Raw genomic sequence first — 18,941 nt, 5'->3', positions numbered from 1 at the left:
CATTGCAAATCTGTTCAACAGAAGCCTCATTTTTAAAGGCCCATGTGGAAGCCACAGCTCTAGTAGAATGAGCTGTAATCCTTTCAGGAGGCTGCTGGCCAGCAGTCTCATAAACTAAGCAGATTTTACTTCTTAGCCAAACGAAAGAGAGGTTGCCGAAGCCTTTTGGCCTCTCCTCTGTCCAGAGTAGACAACAAACAAAGCAGATGTTTGACGAAAATCTTTAGTAGCTTGTAAATAATACTTTAAAGCACGAACCACGTCAAGATTGTGTAATAGACGTTCCTTCTTTGAAGGAGGATTAGGACACAATGATGGAACAACAATCTCCTGATTGATATTCTTATTAGATACCACCTTAGGTAAAAACCCAGGTTTGGTACGCAGAACTACCTTATCTGCATGGAAGATCAGATAAGGTGAATCACATTGTAAGGCAGATAACTCGGAAACTCTACGAGCCGAGGAAATAGCTACTAAAAAAAGAACTTTCCAAGATAAAAGTTTGATATCTATGGAATGAAGAGGTTAAAACGGAACCCCCTGAAAAACTTTAAGAACCAAATTTAAACTCCAAGGTGGAGCAACAGGTTTAAACACAGGCTTGATTCTAACTAAAGCCTGACAAAATGCCTGAACGTCTGGAACATCCGCCAGACGCTTGTACAAAAGAATAGACAGCGCAGAAATCTGTCCCTTTAAGGAACTAGCCGACAATCCTTTCTCCAATCCTTCTTGGAGAAAAGATAATATCCTGGGAATCCTGACCTTACTCCATGAGTAGCCCTTGGACTCACACCAATAAAGATATTTACGCCATATCTTATGATAGATTTTCCTTGTGACAGGCTTTCGTGCCTGAATTAAGGTATCAATGACTGATTCGGAGAAACCACGCTTTGATAAAATCAAGCGTTCAATCTCCAAGCAGTCAGTCTCAGAGAAATTAGATTTGGATGGTTGAAAGGACCTTGAAGTAGAAGGTCCTGTCTCAGCGGCAGAGTCCATGGTGGAAAGGATGACATGTCTACCAGATCTGCATACCAAGTCCTGCGTGGCCACGCAGGTGCTATCAAGATGACCAATGCTCTCTCCTGCTTGATTTTGGCAATCAGACGAGGGAGCAGATGAATCAATTGCGCAAACACCTCAGGGTGGCGTTCCCACTCCCCCGGATGAAAAGTCTGACGACTTAGAAAATCCGCCTCCCAGTTCTCTACACCTGGGATATGGATAGCCGATAGGTGGCAAGAGTGAATTTCTGCCCAGCGAATTATCTTTGAGACTTCCATCATCGCTAGGGAACTCCTTGTCCCTCCCTGATGGTTGATGTAAGCCACAGTCGTGATGTTGTCCGACTGAAATCTGATGAACCTCATTGTCGCTAGCTGAGGCCAAGCCTGAAGAGCATTGAATATCGCTCTCAGTTCCAGAATGTTTATTGTAAGGAGTGTCTCCTCCTGAGTCCACGATCCCTGAGACTTCAGGGAGTTCCAGACTGCCCCCCAGCCTAGAAGGCTGGCATATGTCGTTACAATTGTCCAATCTGGCCTGCGAAAGGTCATACCTTTGGACAGATGGATCCGAGATAGCCACCAGAGAAGAGAATCCCTGGTCCCTTGATCCAGATTTAGTAGAGGGGACAAATCTGTGTAATCCCCATTCCACTGACTGAGCATGCAGAGTTGCAGCGGTCTGAGATGTAGGCGTGCTAACGGCACTATGTCCATTGCCGCTACCATTAAGCCGATTATTTCCATACACTGAGCCACCGAAGGGCGAGAAGTGGAATAAAGAACACGGCAGGAATTTAGAAGTTTTGATAACCTGGACTCTGTCATGTAAATCCTCATTTCTACAGAATCTATTAGAGTTCCCAGAAAGGAGACTCTTGTGAGAGGGAATAGAGAACTCTTTTCTTCGTTCACCTTTCACCCATGCGACCTCAGAAATGCCAGAACTATGTCAGTATGAGACTTGGCAATTTGGAAATTTGGCGCCTGTATCAGGATGTCGTCTAAATAAGGGGCCACTGCTATGCCCTGCGGTCTTAGGACCGCCAGAAGTGACCCCAGAACCTTCGTAAAGATTCTTGGGGCTGTAGCTAATCCAAAGGGAAGAGCTACAAACTGGTAATGCCTGTATAGGAAGGCAAACCTGAGAAACCGATGATGATCTTTGTGTATCGGAATGTGAAGATAAGCATCCTTTAAATCCACTGTAGTCATATATTGACCCTCCTGGATCATAGGTAGGATGGTTCGAATAGTCTCCATCTTGAATGATGGAACTCTGAGGAATTTGTTTAAGATCTTGAGATCTAAAATTGGTCTGAAGGTTCCCTCTTTTTTGGGAACCACAAACAGATTTGAGTAAAAACCCTGTCCCTGTTCCTCCTTTGGAACTGGATGGATCACTCCCATAACTAGGAGGTCTTGAACACAGTGTAAGAATGCCTCTCTATCTGGTTTGCAGATAATTGTGAAAGGTGAAATCTCCCTTTTGGAGGGGAAGCTTTTAAGTCCAGAAGATATCCCTGGGATATAAGACATATGCTCTGTATTTCTTCTAACTCCAGAGCTGTCTCCCTTTCCTCTAAACCCAGGTAGTCTGGATAATACCGCTGACAGGGTATTATCCATGACCGCCGCCATGTCTTGTAAAGTAAACGCCATGGGCGCACTAGATGTACTTGGCGCCATTAGAGCGTGAGTCCCTTGAGCGGGAGTCAAAGGGTCTGACACGTGGGGCGAGTTAGTCGGCATAACTTCCCCCTCGTCAGATTCCTCTGGTGATAGATTTTTTAAAGACAGAATATGATCTTTATTACTTAAAGTGAAATCAGTACATTTGGTAAATATTCTAAGAGGGGGTTCCACCATGGCTTCTAAACATAATGAACAAGGAGTTTCCTCTATGTCAGACATGTTTATACAGACTAGCAATGAGACTAGCAAGCTTGGAAAACACTTTAAATCAAGTTAACAAGCAAAAAATAAAAACGGTACTGTGCCTTTAAGAGAAACAAATTTTGTCAGAATTTGAAAAACAGTGAAAAAAAGCAGTAAATCAAACGAAATTTTGACAGTGTATATAATAAGCTAACAGAGCATTGCACCCACTTGCAAATGGATGATTAACCCCTTAGTTCAAAAAAACGGATAAAAAAAAACGATATAGACGTTTTTTTAACAGTCACACCAAACTGCCACAGCCTTGCTGTGGGCCTACCTTCCCCAACAAACGATTCTGGAAAGCCTAAGAGCCCTTGAGAGAGGTCCTATAGCATTCAGGGGACTCCTGGAGGAAGCTGGATGTCTCAGTCTGTAAAAGTTACTGCGCAAAAAAGCGCTAAATTAGGCCCCTCCCACTCATAGTAACACAGTGGAAAGTCTCAGGAAACTGTTTCTAGGCAAATTTAAGCCAGCCATGTGGAAAAAAAACTAGGCCCCAATAAAGTTTTATCACCAAAGTATATATAAAAACGTTTAAACATGCCAGCAAACGTTTTATATTGTAAATATATAAGAGTATTACCTCAGAAAGTAAGCATGATACCAGTCGCTATTAAATCACTGTATTCAGGCTTACCTTACATAAATCTGGTATCAGCAGCATTTTCTAGCATTCACATCTTCTAGAAAAATTTTTAACTGCACATACCTCATAGCAGGATAACCTGCACGCCATTCCCCCGCTGAAGTTACCTCTCTCTTCAGTCATGTGTGAGAAAAGCAATGGATCTTAGTTACAACCTGCTAAGATCATAGAAATCACAGGCAGATTCTTCCTCTATTTTCTGCCTGGGACAAAATAGTACAACTCCGGTACCATTTAAAAATAATAAACTTTTGATTGAAGAAAAAAAACAGCTATGTTACACCACTTCTCTCTTACTACCTCCATGCTTGTTGAGAGTTGAAAGAGAATGACTGGATATGGCATTTAGGGGAGGAGCTATATAGCAGCTCTGCTGTGGGTGATCCTCTTGCAACTTCCTGTTAGGAAGGAGAATATCCCACAAGTAATGGATGATCCGTGGACTGGATACACCTTACAAGAGAAATATCATTACAAAAATACACAACATAAAATATATGAACCTCAAAAGTTTTCCTGCAGTACAAATACATCAATGCACTATTCTCTGAAGGCATTGAAGTCCCCACTATTTTCAGTTTAGGGCAGGGCGTCAGAAATGACAGCAACAGTGTCTGCAGTTATTTGTGTGCCTCAGACCAGTGCTCTTACATTCCTGGAAGACCCTTGCAACAGCAACATAAGGGGTTAAATGTGCAAGTGAATCAATTCTCAACCTACAGTTAATCAACAGAAAACTGTATTTTAAGAAATAAACAGGATTATCTTTTACTCTATTTAATTGTCATTATAAAAAACATGCAAGCAAAAAAACCTTTAAAGCTTACCTGATAAATGAATTTCCTTCTTGGCAGTGAGAGTCCATGAGAACATTCTTAATCTATAGGAATTACACTACCTGGCCACCAGGAGGAGGCAAAGACACTCCAAAAAAGCTATAAATATCCCTCCCACTTCCCCTACTCTCTTAGTAGTTTAAGTCAAGGATAAGGAAAAGAGAAGAGAGATACAAGTGGTACAGAGATGCAACCCCCCCCCCCCAAATGCTTACCATTATACAGGATGAAGTAATAAAGATTGACAAAACTCCTTAATTACATGAAGAACTTCAACGCTCTGACCACATCCAAATTACGTAACAATCTCTCCTTGAAGGATGACTGATGAAGTGAAAGAACCACAATCTGATTGATGTTGGGGGTAAATTGGGTAGAAAGCCTAGTCGAGTCCTCAACACAGCCTTATACTGATGGATCACCAGATATGGAGAAACACAAATAAAGGCCGAAGGCTCTGACACTCTGCGAGCAGAGGAAATAGCCAACAAGAAAACCACTTTCTAAGTAAGTAACTTAACAGCATGCAGAGGGTCAAACAGAGACCTGCAGAGGGTCAAACAGAGAACTTTTAACATTATGTTTAGGCTCCATGGGGGAGCAACAGGTTTGAAAATAGGTTGAATTCTGACCAAAGCCTGAACAAACTAGCCAACTTCTTGTGAAACAAAACAAAAAGGGCAGAGATCCGACCTTTGATAGAACTGGCCAACAGGTCCTTCTCCAGACACCTCTTGTAGAAACTGCAGAATATGGAGAGTCTTTACTCCATGTCAAGAGAAACCTCGCTGGTTACAGCAGTGAAGATAAGTCCTCAAAACCTTGTAGTAGATGCGTCTGGTGACAGGATTGTGAGTCTGGATACGAGTATCAATCACACTGTCAGATAAGCTTCTCTGAGCCAAGAACAACCATTCAATCTCCAGGTAGTCAGCCTAAGAGTATCTAGGTTTTGATAAAAGAATGGGCCCTGAGTAAGCAGGTGCTAATAAAGAGACAACCGCCAAGGATGAGAAGATGACATGATCATAGGTCTGCGTGGCCATGCAGGGGCTATCAGAATAGTTGGTATTCCCTCCTGCTTTATCCGATCGACCACTCGGAGGAGAACAATCGATGGAAACGGATAAATTAGATAGAAGTTCCATGGGACCGCTAGAGCGTCCATTAGCACCACCTGAGGATCCCTGGATCTTGATCTGTACCTCGGGAGCTTGGAATTGAAACGGGAAGCCATTAGATCTGTCGGGAACAACCCATCTGCATGTTATCTCCAGAAACACCTCCTGATTTAGGGACCACTCCTTTGAGTGGAGAGTCTGTGATAGCTGTGATCTGACATCGATGTCTAATCGCCCAAAGCAAGATTCAAGACACCACCTACATTGCCAGAGAGCTTCATGTGCCTCCCTGATGTTTAATGTGTAGGCCATGGTCGTGATGTTGTCAGATTGGAATCGGATATAGCAGACGGAACCCAGCTGGGGCCACGCTAGAAGTGCATTGTAAAAAACTCAACTCAAGACTGTTGATCGGAAGAGGCACTTCCTCCTGACACCAAGTTCATTTGGCTCTCAGAGAATCCCACATCCCAGCCGGACAGACTCGGGTCTGTGGTTATGATCACCCAGGAGGGGTGACTGAAATGCATTCCCAGAAGCACTGGAGTTGGGGATTGCCACCAAGAAAGACTAAATCTGAATGATCTCCATTCCACTGACTGAACAGACAACTGTAGGGAATGAAAGCGGGCAAATGGTATAGCATCCGATGCCGCAACCATTAGACCTATCACTAGCATGCATTGTGCTACCGAAGGATGAGCATTGGACTGAAGAAGGCGACATGCCATCATCTGGAGCTTCACTCTGCGCTGATCTTTGACGTAAATGTGCATACTGACAGAGTCTATGATTGTATTCAAAAGGTTTACCCTCACAGCCAGGACAAGAGAGTTCTTTTTCATATTGACCTTCCAACCGTGCGCCTGAAGACACAAGAGTAATCTCTCTGTGTGGCCCTGAGCCACAGGCAAAGATGGAGTCTGAATGAGAATGTAGTCCAGATAAGGAGTTACAGCTATCCCCTGCAGACGGACCGCAGCGAGCAGAGCTCTCAGCACCTTGGTGAACACTAGGGGTGCCATCGCCAGACCAAATTAAAGCACAACAAACTGGTGGTGCTCGTCTAGGAAGGAGACCCGTAACAAACTGTAGTGATCTCTGTGTATCGGAATGTGAAGGTATGCGTCCTTTAGATCTATAAAACACTAGAAGAAACAAATTCAGCACTTAGTCTGCAACCTTATACTGAATCTATTGCAGATTCTTGTATGCCCATTGTGAATGTTTGATGTAGATTTATAATTTTGTACACACTAACCTAAGGATTTTCAATATAAAAATAAAAGGAAAAAAGAATACAAATTAAAAATTGAGAATACCCCACGTCATATACACAAACACAATTTGAGTGGTTATATAAAGCATTAAAGTCTCTCAATGAAAAGTCTCTCAATAGAGATATTCCAACAAATATCTTGAAATGAATTGTAAAAAGGAAGTGTTAATACCGAATCCAGCAGTGCAGCTCCTTTCAAGTTGTGCTTCCTTTGCACGGCTCAGATATCCAGGTAATACATATAAAGAAAGAAGATCGTCCTTTAGATCTAAGGTGGATATGAACTGACTCTCTTGAACCAGGGAAAACATAATTTATGTAAGAACTTACCTGATAAATTCATTTCTTTCATATTAGCAAGAGTCCATGAGCTAGTGACGTATGGGATATACATTCCTACCAGGAGGGGCAAAGTTTCCCAAACCTCAAAATGCCTATAAATACACCCCTCACCACACCCACAAATCAGTTTAACGTATAGCCAAGAAGTGGGGTGATAAGAAAAAAGTGCGAAAGCATAAAAAATAAGGAATTGGAATAATTGTGCTTTATACAAAAAAATCATAACCACCACAAAAGGGTGGGCCTCATGGACTCTTGCTAATATGAAAGAAATGAATTTATCAGGTAAGTTCTTACATAAATTATGTTTTCTTTCATGTAATTAGCAAGAGTCCATGAGCTAGTGACGTATGGGATAATGACTAACCAAGATGTGGATCTTCCACGCAAGAGTCACTAGAGAGGGAGGGATAAAATAAAGACAGCCAATTCCGCTGAAAATAATCCACACCCAAAATAAGGTTTAAATCTTATAATGAAAAAAACTGAAATTATAAGCAGAAGAATCAAACTGAAACAGCTGCCTGAAGTACTTTTCTACCAAAAACTGCTTCAGAAGAAGAAAACACATCAAAATGGTAGAATTTAGTAAAAGTATGCAAAGAAGACCAAGTGGCTGCTTTGTAAATCTGATCAACTGAAGCTTCATTTCTATACGCCCAGGAAGTAGAAACCGACCTAGTAGAATGAGCTGTAATCCTTTGAGGCGGAGTTTTACCCGACTAGACATAGGCATGATGAAACAAAGATTTTAACCAAGATGCCAAAGAAATGGAAGAAGCCTTCTGACCTTTCCTAGAACCGGAAAAGATAAATAGACTAGAAGTCTTTCGGAAATCCTTAGTAGCTTCAACATAATATTTCAAAGCTCTAACTACATCCAAAGAATGCAACGAGTTTTCCTTAGAATTCTTAGGATTAGGACACAATGAAGGAACCACAATTTCTGTACTAATGTTGTTAGAATTCACAACCTTAGGTAAAAATTTAAAAGAAGTTCGCAACACCGCCTTATCCTGATGAAAAATCAGAAAAGGAGACTCACAAGAAAGAGCAGATAATTCAGAAACTCTTCTTAGCAGAAGAGATGGCCAAAAGAAACAAAACTTTCCAAGAAAGTAATTTAATGTCTAGCGAATGCATAGGTTCAAACGGAGGAGCTTGAAGAGCCCCCAGAACCAAATTCAAACTCCAAGGAGGAGAGATTGACTTAATAACAGGTTTTATACAAGCCAAAGCTTGAACAAAAACATAATTTATGCTTACCTGATAAATTCCTTTCTCCTGTAGTGTAGTCAGTCCACGGGTCATCCATTACTTATGGGATTATATCTCCTCCCTAACAGGAAGTGCAAGAGGATCACCCAAGCAGAGCTGCTATATAGCTCCTCCCCTCTACGTCATACCCAGTCATTCGACCAAAACCAAACGAGAAAGGAGAAACTATAGGGTGCAGTGGTGACTGGAGTTTAATTTAAAATTTAGACCTGCCGTAAAAACAGGGCGGGCCGTGGACTGACTACACTACAGGAGAAAGGAATTTATCAGGTAAGCATAAATTATGTTTTCTCCTGTTAAGTGTAGTCAGTCCACGGGTCATCCATTACTTATGGGATACTAATACCAAAGCTAAAAGTACACGGATGACGGGAGGGACAGGCAGGACCTTTACACGGAAGGAACCACTGCCTGAAGAACCTTTCTCCCAAAAACAGCCTCCGAAGAAGCAAAAGTGTCAAATTTGTAAAATTTGGAAAAGGTGTGAAGTGAAGACCAAGTTGCAGCCTTGCAAATCTGTTCAACAGAGGCCTCATTTTTAAAGGCCCAAGTGGAAGCCACAGCTCTGGTAGAATGAGCTGTAATTCTTTCAGGAGGCTGCTGTCCAGCAGTCTCATAGGCTAAACGTATTATGCTACGAAGCCAGAAGGAGAGAGAGGTAGCCGAAGCCTTTTGACCTCTCCTCTGTCCCGAATAAACGACAAACAGGGAAGAAGTTTGTCGAAAATCTTTAGTTGCCTGTAAATAGAATTTCAGGGCCCAGACAACGTCCAGATTGTGCAGAAGTCGTTCCTTCTTTGAGGAAGGATTAGGGCACAATGAAGGAACAACAATCTCTTGATTGATATTCTTGTTAGTGACTACCTTAGGTAAGAACCCAGGTTTAGTACGCAGAACTACCTTGTCTGAATGAAAAATCAGATAAGGGGAATCACAATGTAAGGCTGATAACTCAGAGACTCTTCGAGCCGAGGAAATAGCCATTAGGAACAGAACTTTCCAAGATAACAGCTTGATATCAATGGAATGAAGGGGTTCAAACGGAACACCCTGTAAAACGTTAAGAACTAAGTTTAAGCTCCATGGCGGAGCAACAGTTTTAAACACAGGCTTAATCCTGGCCAAAGCCTGACAAAAAGCCTGAACGTCTGGAACTTCTGACAGACGCTTGTGCAAAAGAATGGACAGAGCTGAGATCTGTCCCTTTAACGAACTAGCAGATAAACCCTTTTCTAAGCCTTCTTGTAGAAAAGACAATATCCTAGGAATCCTAACCTTACTCCATGAGTAACTCTTGGATTCGCACCAATGTAAGTATTTACGCCATATTTTATGGTAAATTTTCCTGGTAACAGGTTTCCTAGCCTGTATTAAGGTATCAATCACTGACTCCGAGAATCCACGCTTTGATAGAATCAAGCGTTCAATCTCCATGCAGTCAGCCTCAGAGAAATTAGATTTGGATGTTTGAAAGGACCCTGAACCAGAAGGTCCTGTCTCAGAGGCAGAGACCATGGTGGACAGGACGACATGTCCACTAGATCTGCATACCAGGTCCTGCGTGGCCACGCAGGCGCTATTAGAATCACTGATGCTCTCTCCTGTTTGATCCTGGCAATCAGTCGAGGAAGTATCGGGAAGGGTGGAAACACATAAGCCATGTTGAAGACCCAAGGTGCTGTCAGAGCATCTATCAGAACCGCTTCCGGGTCCCTGGATCTTGATCCGTAACAAGGAAGCTTGGCGTTCTGGCGAGACGCCATGAGATCCAGATCTGGTTTGCCCCAACGCCGAAGCAGTTGTGCAAATACCTCCGGGTGAAGTTCCCACTCCCCCGGATGAAAAGTCTGGCGACTTAGGAAATCCGCCTCCCAGTTCTCCACGCCTGGGATGTGGATCGCTGACAGGTGGCAAGAGTGAGACTCTGCCCAGCGAATTATCTTTGAGACTTCCATCATCGCTAGGGAACTCCTTGTCCCTCCCTGATGGTTGATGTAAGCCACAGTCGTGATGTTGTCCGACTGGAACCTGATGAACCTCAGAGTTGCTAGCTGAGGCCAAGCCAGAAGAGCATTGAGAACTGCTCTCAATTCCAGAATGTTTATTGGAAGGAGACTCTCCTCCTGAGTCCATGATCCCTGAGCCTTCAGGGAATTCCAGACAGCGCCCCAACCTAGTAGGCTGGCGTCTGTTGTTACAATTGTCCAGTCTGGCCTGCTGAAGGGCATCCCCCTGGACAGATGTGGCCGAGAAAGCCACCATAGAAGAGAATCTCTGGTCTCTTGATCCAGATTCAGCATAGGGGACAAATCTGAGTAATCCCCATTCCACTGACTTAGCATGCACAATTGTAGTGGTCTGAGATGCAGGCGTGCAAAAGGTACTATGTCCATTGCCGCTACTATTAAGCCGATTACCTCCATGCATTGAGCCACTGACGGGTGTTGAATGGAATGAAGGACACGGCAAGCATTTAGAAGTTTTGTTAACCTGTCTTCTGTCAGGTAAATTTTCATTTCTACAGAATCTATAAGAGTCCCCAAGAAAGGAACTCTTGTGAGTGGCCATAGAGAACTCTTTTCTACGTTCACCTTCCACCCATGCGACCTTAGAAATGCCAGAACCAACTCTGTATGAGACTTGGCAGTCTGGAAACTTGACGCTTGTATCAGAATGTCGTCTAGGTACGGAGCTACTGAAATTCCTTGCTGTCTTAGTACCGCCAGAAGAGAGCCCAGAACCTTTGTAAAGATTCTTGGAGCCGTGGCTAACCCGAAGGGAAGAGCTACAAACTGGTAATGCCTGTCTAGGAAGGCAAACCTTAGGTACCGATAATGATCCTTGTGAATCGGTATGTGAAAGTAGGCATCCTTTAAATCCACTGTGGTCATGTATTGACCCCTTTGGATCATAGGTAAGATTGTCCGAATAGTTTCCATTTTGAACGATGGAACTCTTAGGAATTTGTTTAGGATCTTTAAGTCCAAAATTGGTCTGAAGGTTCCCTCTTTTTTGGGAACCACAAACAGATTTGAGTAAAACCCTTGTCCATGTTCCGACCGCGGAACTGGATGGATTACTCCCATTAGTAAAAGGTCTTGTACACAGCGTAGAAACGCTTCTCTCTTTAGCTGGTTTGCTGACAGCCTTGAAAGATGAAATCTCCCTTTTGGAGGAGAAGCTTTGAAGTCCAGAAGATATCCCTGAGATATGATCTCTAAAGCCCAGGGATCCTGGACATCTCTTGCCCAAGCCTGGGCGAAGAGAGAAAGTCTGCCCCCCACTAGATCCGTTTCCGGATCGGGGGCCCTCACTTCATGCTGTCTTAGGGGCAGCAGCAGGCTTTCTGGCCTGCTTGCCCTTGTTCCAGGACTGGTTAGGTTTCCAGCCCTGTCTGTAGCGAGCAACAGTTCCTTCCTGCTTTGGAGCTGAGGAAGTTGATGCTGCTCCTGCCTTGAAGTTACGAAAGGCACGAAAATTAGACTGTCTAGCCCTTGGTTTGGCTCTGTCTTGAGGCAGGGCATGACCCTTACCTCCAGTAATGTCAGCGATAATTTCTTTCAAACCGGGCCCGAATAATGTCTGCCCTTTGAAAGGTATGTTAAGCAATTTAGATTTAGAGGTCACATCGGCTGACCAAGATTTAAGCCACAGCGCTCTGCGCGCTTGAATGGCGAATCCTGAATTCTTAACCGTAAGTTTAACCCCTTAATGACCACAATGTACCCTGTATGTCACTGGTCATTAAGGGTTTTTTCAGGACATAATAGCACAAGTCTAGAAAGAACACGCTATTAATTCCCTCCCTCCAGCAGGCTTTGTGGAATAGAGCAGTCTCAACGCTGGTGGCAAGACCGCGCTATAAAACAATCAAGTCCCAAAAAAAGGCCAGCGACATACAGGGTACGTCGCTGGTCCTTAAGGGGTTAATTAAGTGTACTACGGCATCGGAAATAAATGAATTGGCTAGCTTAAGTACTCTAAGCTTGTCTGTAATCTCATCCAATGTAACTGAGTTAATGGTCTCTTCCAGAGACTCAAACCAGAATGCCGCCGCAGCCGTGACAGGCGCAATGCATGCAAGGGGTTGTAATATAAAACCTTGTTGAACAAACATTTTCTTAAGGTAACCCACTAACTTTTTATCCATTGGATCTGAAAAAGCACAGCTATCCTCCACCGGGATAGTGGTGCGCTTAGCCAGAGTAGAAACTGCTCCCTCCACCTTAGGGACCGTCTGCCATAAGTCCCGTGTGGTGGCGTCTATTGGAAACATTTTTCTAAATATAGGAGGGGGTGAAAAAGGCACACCGGGTCTATCCCACTCCTTGTTAATAATTTCTGTAAGCCTCTTAGGTATAGGAAAAACATCAGTACACACCGGTACCGCATAGTATCTATCCAGCCTACACATTTTCTCTGGAATTGCAACCGTGTTACAATCATTCAGAGCCGCTAATACCTCCCCTAGCAATACACGGAGGTTCTCAAGCTTAAATTTAAAATTTTAAATGTCTGAGTCCAGTTTACTTGGATCAGATCCGTCACCCACAGAATGAAGCTCTCCGTCCTCATGTTCTGCATATTGTGATGCAGTATCAGACATGGCTCTAATATTATCAGCGCACTCTGTTCTCACCCCAGAGTGGTCGCGTTTACCCCTAATTTCTGGCAATTTAGATAATACTTCAGTCATAACATTAGCCATGTCTTGCAAAGTGATTTGTATGGGCCGCCCTGATGTACTTGGCGCCACAATATCACGCACCTCCCGAGCGGGGTACTGACACGTGAGGAGAGTTAGTCGGCATAACTTCCCCCTCGTTGTCTGGTGAAATTTTCCTTACATGTACACTTTTATTTAAAGTAGCATCAATGCAATTAGTACACAAATTTCTATTGGGCTCCACATTGGCCTTTAAACATATTGCACAAAGAGTTTCCTCTGTGTCAGACATGTTTAACAGACTAGCAATGAAACTAGCAAGCTTGGAAAAAACTTTTGAAATAAATTTACAAGCAATATAAAAAACGTTACTGTGCCTTTAAGAAACACTAATAAACTGTCACAGTTGAATTACAATGAACCAAATTTGTTATAGCAACCAAATTTTCACAATAAATGCAATAAGTTAGCAAAGGATTGCACCCACCAGCAAATGGATGATTAACCCCTTAATACCCAAAAAATGGATAACAGAATATAAAACGTTTTATCACAGTCAAAAGCACAGTCTCACAGGTCTGCTGTGAGTGATTACCTCCCTCAAAACTAGTTTTGGAGACCCCTGGGCTCTGTAGAGACGTCCTGGATCATGGAGGAAGGAATAGGAAGACTGTGAGTGAATTCTTACTGCGCAAGAAAGCGCCCAAAATAGGCCCCTCCCACTCATATTATAACAGTGGGGAAGCTCAGCAAACTGAATTTATTCATAAATAAACGACAGCCATGTGGAAAAATAATGCCCCAAATTTTTTATCACCAAGTACCTCAGAGAAAAACGATTAACATGCCAGTAAAACGTTTTAAAATAAAATTATGAAATGATACTAATAAGCCTGCTGCTAGTCGCTTACACTGCAGTGGGGGCTCAAATATAAGTTAAATGTATACAGTATTTTCTTAGTGAAGTTCCATTCCCCAGAAATACCTCAGTGTAAACATACATACATATCAGCCTGATACCAGTCGCTACTACTGCATTTAAGGCTGCACTTACATTACATCGGTATTAGCAGTATTTTCTCAGTCAATTCCATTCCTTAGAAAATAATATACTGCAACATACCTCCTTGCAGGTGAACCCTGCCCGCTGTCCCCTGTTCTGAAGTTACCTCACTCCTCAGAATGGCCGAGAACAGCAAATGAATCTTAGTTACGACCGCTAAGATCATACATAAACTCAGGTAGATTCTTCTTCTAATGCTGCCTGAGAAAAAACAACACACTCCGGTGCTGTTTAAAATAACAAACTTTTGATTGAAGATATAAAAACTAATTTTAATAACCACAGTCCTCTCACACGTCCTATCTATTATTTAGGTGCAAGAGAATGACTGGGTATGACGTAGAGGGGAGGAGCTATATAGCAGCTCTGCTTGGGTGATCCTCTTGCACTTCCTGTTAGGGAGGAGATATAATCCCATAAGTAATGGATGACCCGTGGACTGACTACACTTAACAGGAGAAACAATGAATATCAGGAAGACTAGCAATCTTTCTGTGAAAAAAAGAACAGAAAGAGCAGAGATTTGACCTTTCAAGGAACTTGCAGACAAACCTTATCCAAACCATCCTGAAGAAACTGTAAAATTCTAGGAATTCTAAAAGAATGCCAAGAAAAAAGATGAGAAAAACACCAAGAAATGAAAATCTTCCAGACTCGATAATATATCTTCCTAGATACCAGTTTTACAAGCCTGTAACATAGTATTAATCACAGAGTCAGAGAAACCTCTATGATTGAGAATCAAGCGTTCAATCTCCATACCTTCAAATTGAAGGATTTGAGAACCTGATGGAAAAAAGGACCTTGCGATAGAAGGTCTGGTCTTAACGGAAGAGTCCACGGTTGGCAAGTGGCCAGCCGGACAAGATCCGCATACCAAAACCTGTGAGGCCATGCTGGAGCCACCAGCAGAATAAACGAACGTTCCTTAGAATCTTGGAAAAAGAACTATAGGCGGAAAGATATAAGCAGGATGATACTTCCAAGGAAGTGACAATGCATCCACTACTTCCGCCTGAGGATCCCTGGATCTGGACAGATACCTGGGAAGCTTCTTGTTTAGATGAGAAGCCATCAGATCTATTTCTGGAAGTCCCCATATTTGAACAATCTGAAGAAATACCTCTGGGTGAAGAAACCATTCGCCCGGATGTAGTGTTTGGCGACTGAAATAATCCGCTTCCCAATTGTCTATACCTGGGATATGAACCGCAGAAATTAGACAGGAGCTGGATTCCGCCCATACAAGTATTCGAGAGACTGCTTTCATAGCCAGAGGACTGTGAGTTCCTCCTTGATGATTGACATATGCCATGGTTGTGACATCGTCCGTCTAGAAACAAATGAACGACTCTCTCTTTAGAAGAGGCCACGACTGAAGAGCTCTGAAAATTGCACGGAGTTCCAAAAATGTTGATTGGTAATCTCACCTCCTGAGATTCCCTAACCCCTTGTGCTGTCAGAAACCCCCATACAGCTCCCCAACCTGTCAGATTTGCATCTGTTGAGATCACAGTCTAGGTTGGAGGAACAAAAAGAAGCCCCCTGAACTAAACGATGGTGATCTGTCCACCACGTCAGAGAGTGTCGAACAATCGGTTTTAAAGATATTAATTGAGATATCTTTGTATAATCCCTGCACCACTGGTTCAGCATACAGAGCTGAAGAGGTCGCATGTGAAAACGAGCAAAGGGAATCGCATCCAATGCAGCAGTCATAAGACCTAGAATTTCCATGCATAAGGCTACCGAAGGGAATGATTGAGACTGAAGGTTTCGATAAGCTGAAACGAATTTCAGACGCCTCTTGTCCGTCAGAGACAGAATCAAGAACACTGAATCCATCAGGAAACCTAAAAAGGTTACCCTTGTCTGAGGAATCAAATGAACTTTTTGGTAAATTGATCCTCCAATCATATTCTTGAAGAAGCAACACTTATAAAAGACTGAAAAGGTTCTTTCTAGAGAAAATGAGCAAAGGGAATTGAATCCAATGCTGTGGCCATAAGACCTAAAACTTCTATGCATATATAGCAACTGAAGGAAATAATAGAGACTAAAGGTACCGATAGACGGAAACCAATAACATTATCCCTTGTCTGATAGAGACAAGGACAGAGACACAAACTATCTGGAAACCTAAAAAAGGTGACCCTTGTGTGAGGGATCAAGAGCTTTAGAAAAGAAGATCCTCTAACTATGTCCTGAAGAGTAAGTGAATCATATGAGATTCCGCATCCTCAGAAAATAATCTGGATGAAAACAGAAAAATGAAAATATGCATTTATTGTATCTAATGAAAACAAATAATGCTATCAAAGACCATAAAAAGGCAAAATAGTTTGAATAAAACTCCAAAACCCGGTTCCTCAAAAGAAACTGGAAGAAATACCCCAGAAGATTCCAGGTCTGAGCAGCGCTTGAACCCCATGGGTGCCCAGCCATGCTTCAACAGTACCCAAAATATTTAGAGATAAAGGGTTGGGGGGAGTAGATTTGTGAAAATTTTGCCAGATTTTACCTGAATTGACGTTTTACATATAATATTCAGATATTGAGATTATTGATTCTGCAAAGAAGCAAAACCTGGAGTGGATTACTCACTAAGAAACCTAACAACAACTAGACAAACTAGTTGTAACTGAGAGTACAACAAAGTTATAAAGAGAGAGTAAATCCACTAGTGTCTAATAACACTATCACATCTACTGATATCATAAGGTTTTCCAAAAAAAATAGTGTTAAAAAAACAGAATTTATGTTTACCTGATAAATTACTTTCTCCAACGGTGTGTCCGGTCCACGGCGTCATCCTTACTTGTGGGATATTCTCTTCCCCAACAGGAAATGGCAAAGAGCCCAGCAAAGCTGGTCACATGATCCCTCCTAGGCTCCGCCTACCCCAGTCATTCGACCGACGTTAAGGAGGAATATTTGCATAGGAGAAACCATATGTTACCGTGGTGACTGTAGTTAAAGAAAATAAATTATCAGACCTGATTAAAAAAACCAGGGCGGGCCGTGGACCGGACACACCGTTGGAGAAAGTAATTTATCAGGTAAACATAAATTCTGTTTTCTCCAACATAGGTGTGTCCGGTCCACGGCGTCATCCTTACTTGTGGGAACCAATACCAAAGCTTTAGGACACGGATGAAGGGAGGGAGCAAATCAGGTCACCTAAATGGAAGGCACCACGGCTTGCAAAACCTTTCTCCCAAAAATAGCCTCAGAAGAAGCAAAAGTATCAAATTTGTAAAATTTAGAAAAAGTGTGCAGTGAAGACCAAGTCGCTGCCTTACATATCTGATCAACAGAAGCCTCGTTCTTGAAGGCCCATGTGGAAGCCACAGCCCTAGTGGAGTGAGCTGTGATTCTTTCAGGAGGCTGCCGTCCGGCAGTCTCATAAGCCAATCGGATAATGCTTTTAATCCAGAAGGAGAGAGAGGTAGAAGTTGCTTTTTGACCTCTCCGTTTACCAGAATAAACAACAAACAAAGACAAAGTTTGTCTGAAATCCTTAGTAGCTGCTAAGTAAAATTTGAGAGCACGAACTACATCCAAGTTGTGCAACAAACGTTCCTTCTTTGAAACTGGATTAGGACACAAAGAAGGCACAACTATCTCCTGGTTAATGTTTTTGTTAGAAACAACTTTTGGAAGAAAACCAGGTTTAGTACGCAAAACCACCTTATCTGCATGGAACACCAGATAAGGAGAAGAACACTGCAGAGCAGATAATTCTGAAACTCTTCTAGCAGAAGAAATTGCAACCAAAAACAAAACTTTCCAAGATAATAACTTAATATCAACGGAATGTAAGGGTTCAAACGGAACCCCCTGAAGAACTGAAAGAACTAGGTTGAGACTCCAAGGAGGAGTCAAAATTTTGTAAACAGGCTTGATTCTAACCAGAGCCTGAACAAAGGCTAGAACATCTGGCACAGCTGCCAGCTTTTTGTGAAGTAACACAGACAAGGCAGAAATCTGTCCCATCAAGGAACTTGCAGATAATCTTTTTTCCAATCCTTCTCGAAGGAAGGATAGACTCTTAGGAATCTTAACCTTGTCCCAAGGGAATCCTGCAGATTCACACCAACAGATATACCAAATTATGTGGTAATTTTTCTGGTTACAGGCTTTCAGGCCTGAACAAGAGTATTAATAACAGAATCTGAGAACCCTCGCTTTGATAAGATCAAGCGTTCAATCTCCAAGCAGTCAGCTGGAGTGGGTCGAACGGACCTAGAACAAGAAGGTCTCGTCTCAAAGGTAGCTTCCATGGTGGAGCCGATGACATATTCACCAGATCTGCATACCAAGTCCTGCGTGGCCACGCAGGAGCTATCAAAATCACCGACGCCCTCTCCTGATTGATCCTGGCTACCAGCCTGGGGATGAGAGGAAACGGCGGGAACACATAAGCTAGTTTGAAGGTCCAAGGTGCTACTAGTGCATCCACTAGAGCCGCCTTGGGATCCCTGGATCTGTACCCGTAGTAAGGAACTCTGAAGTTCTGACGAGAGGCCATCAGATCCATGTCTGGAATGCCCCACGGGTGAGTGACTTGGGCAAAGATTTCCGGATGGAGTTCCCACCCCCCCGGATGCAATGTCTGACGACTCAGAAAATCCGCTTCCCAATTTTCCACTCCTGGGATGTGGATAGCAGACAGGTGGCAGGAGTGAGACTCCGCCCATAGAATGATTTTGGTCACTTCTTCCATCGCTAGGGAACTCCTTGTTCCCCCCTGATG

At 42.9% G+C, this 18,941-nt stretch overlaps 1 protein-coding gene across 1 annotated transcript in view; it reads right to left on the bottom strand.

The window, feature by feature from the left end:
* Window positions 1–18,941, bottom strand: part of ATAD5 (ATPase family AAA domain containing 5) — a 507,256-nt gene that overhangs the window by 39,241 nt on the left and 449,074 nt on the right. The window contains exon 19 of the mRNA XM_053721398.1: window positions 6,250–6,480. Within this exon, the coding sequence (XP_053577373.1) occupies window positions 6,250–6,480 (231 nt within the window). The remainder of the gene's footprint in view (window positions 1–6,249; window positions 6,481–18,941) is intronic.

This window comes from Bombina bombina, chromosome 1, assembly GCF_027579735.1.
Source record: "Bombina bombina isolate aBomBom1 chromosome 1, aBomBom1.pri, whole genome shotgun sequence".
Taxonomy (NCBI): Eukaryota; Metazoa; Chordata; class Amphibia; order Anura; family Bombinatoridae; genus Bombina; species Bombina bombina.
This window is presented reverse-complemented; position numbering and strand designations above follow the sequence as displayed.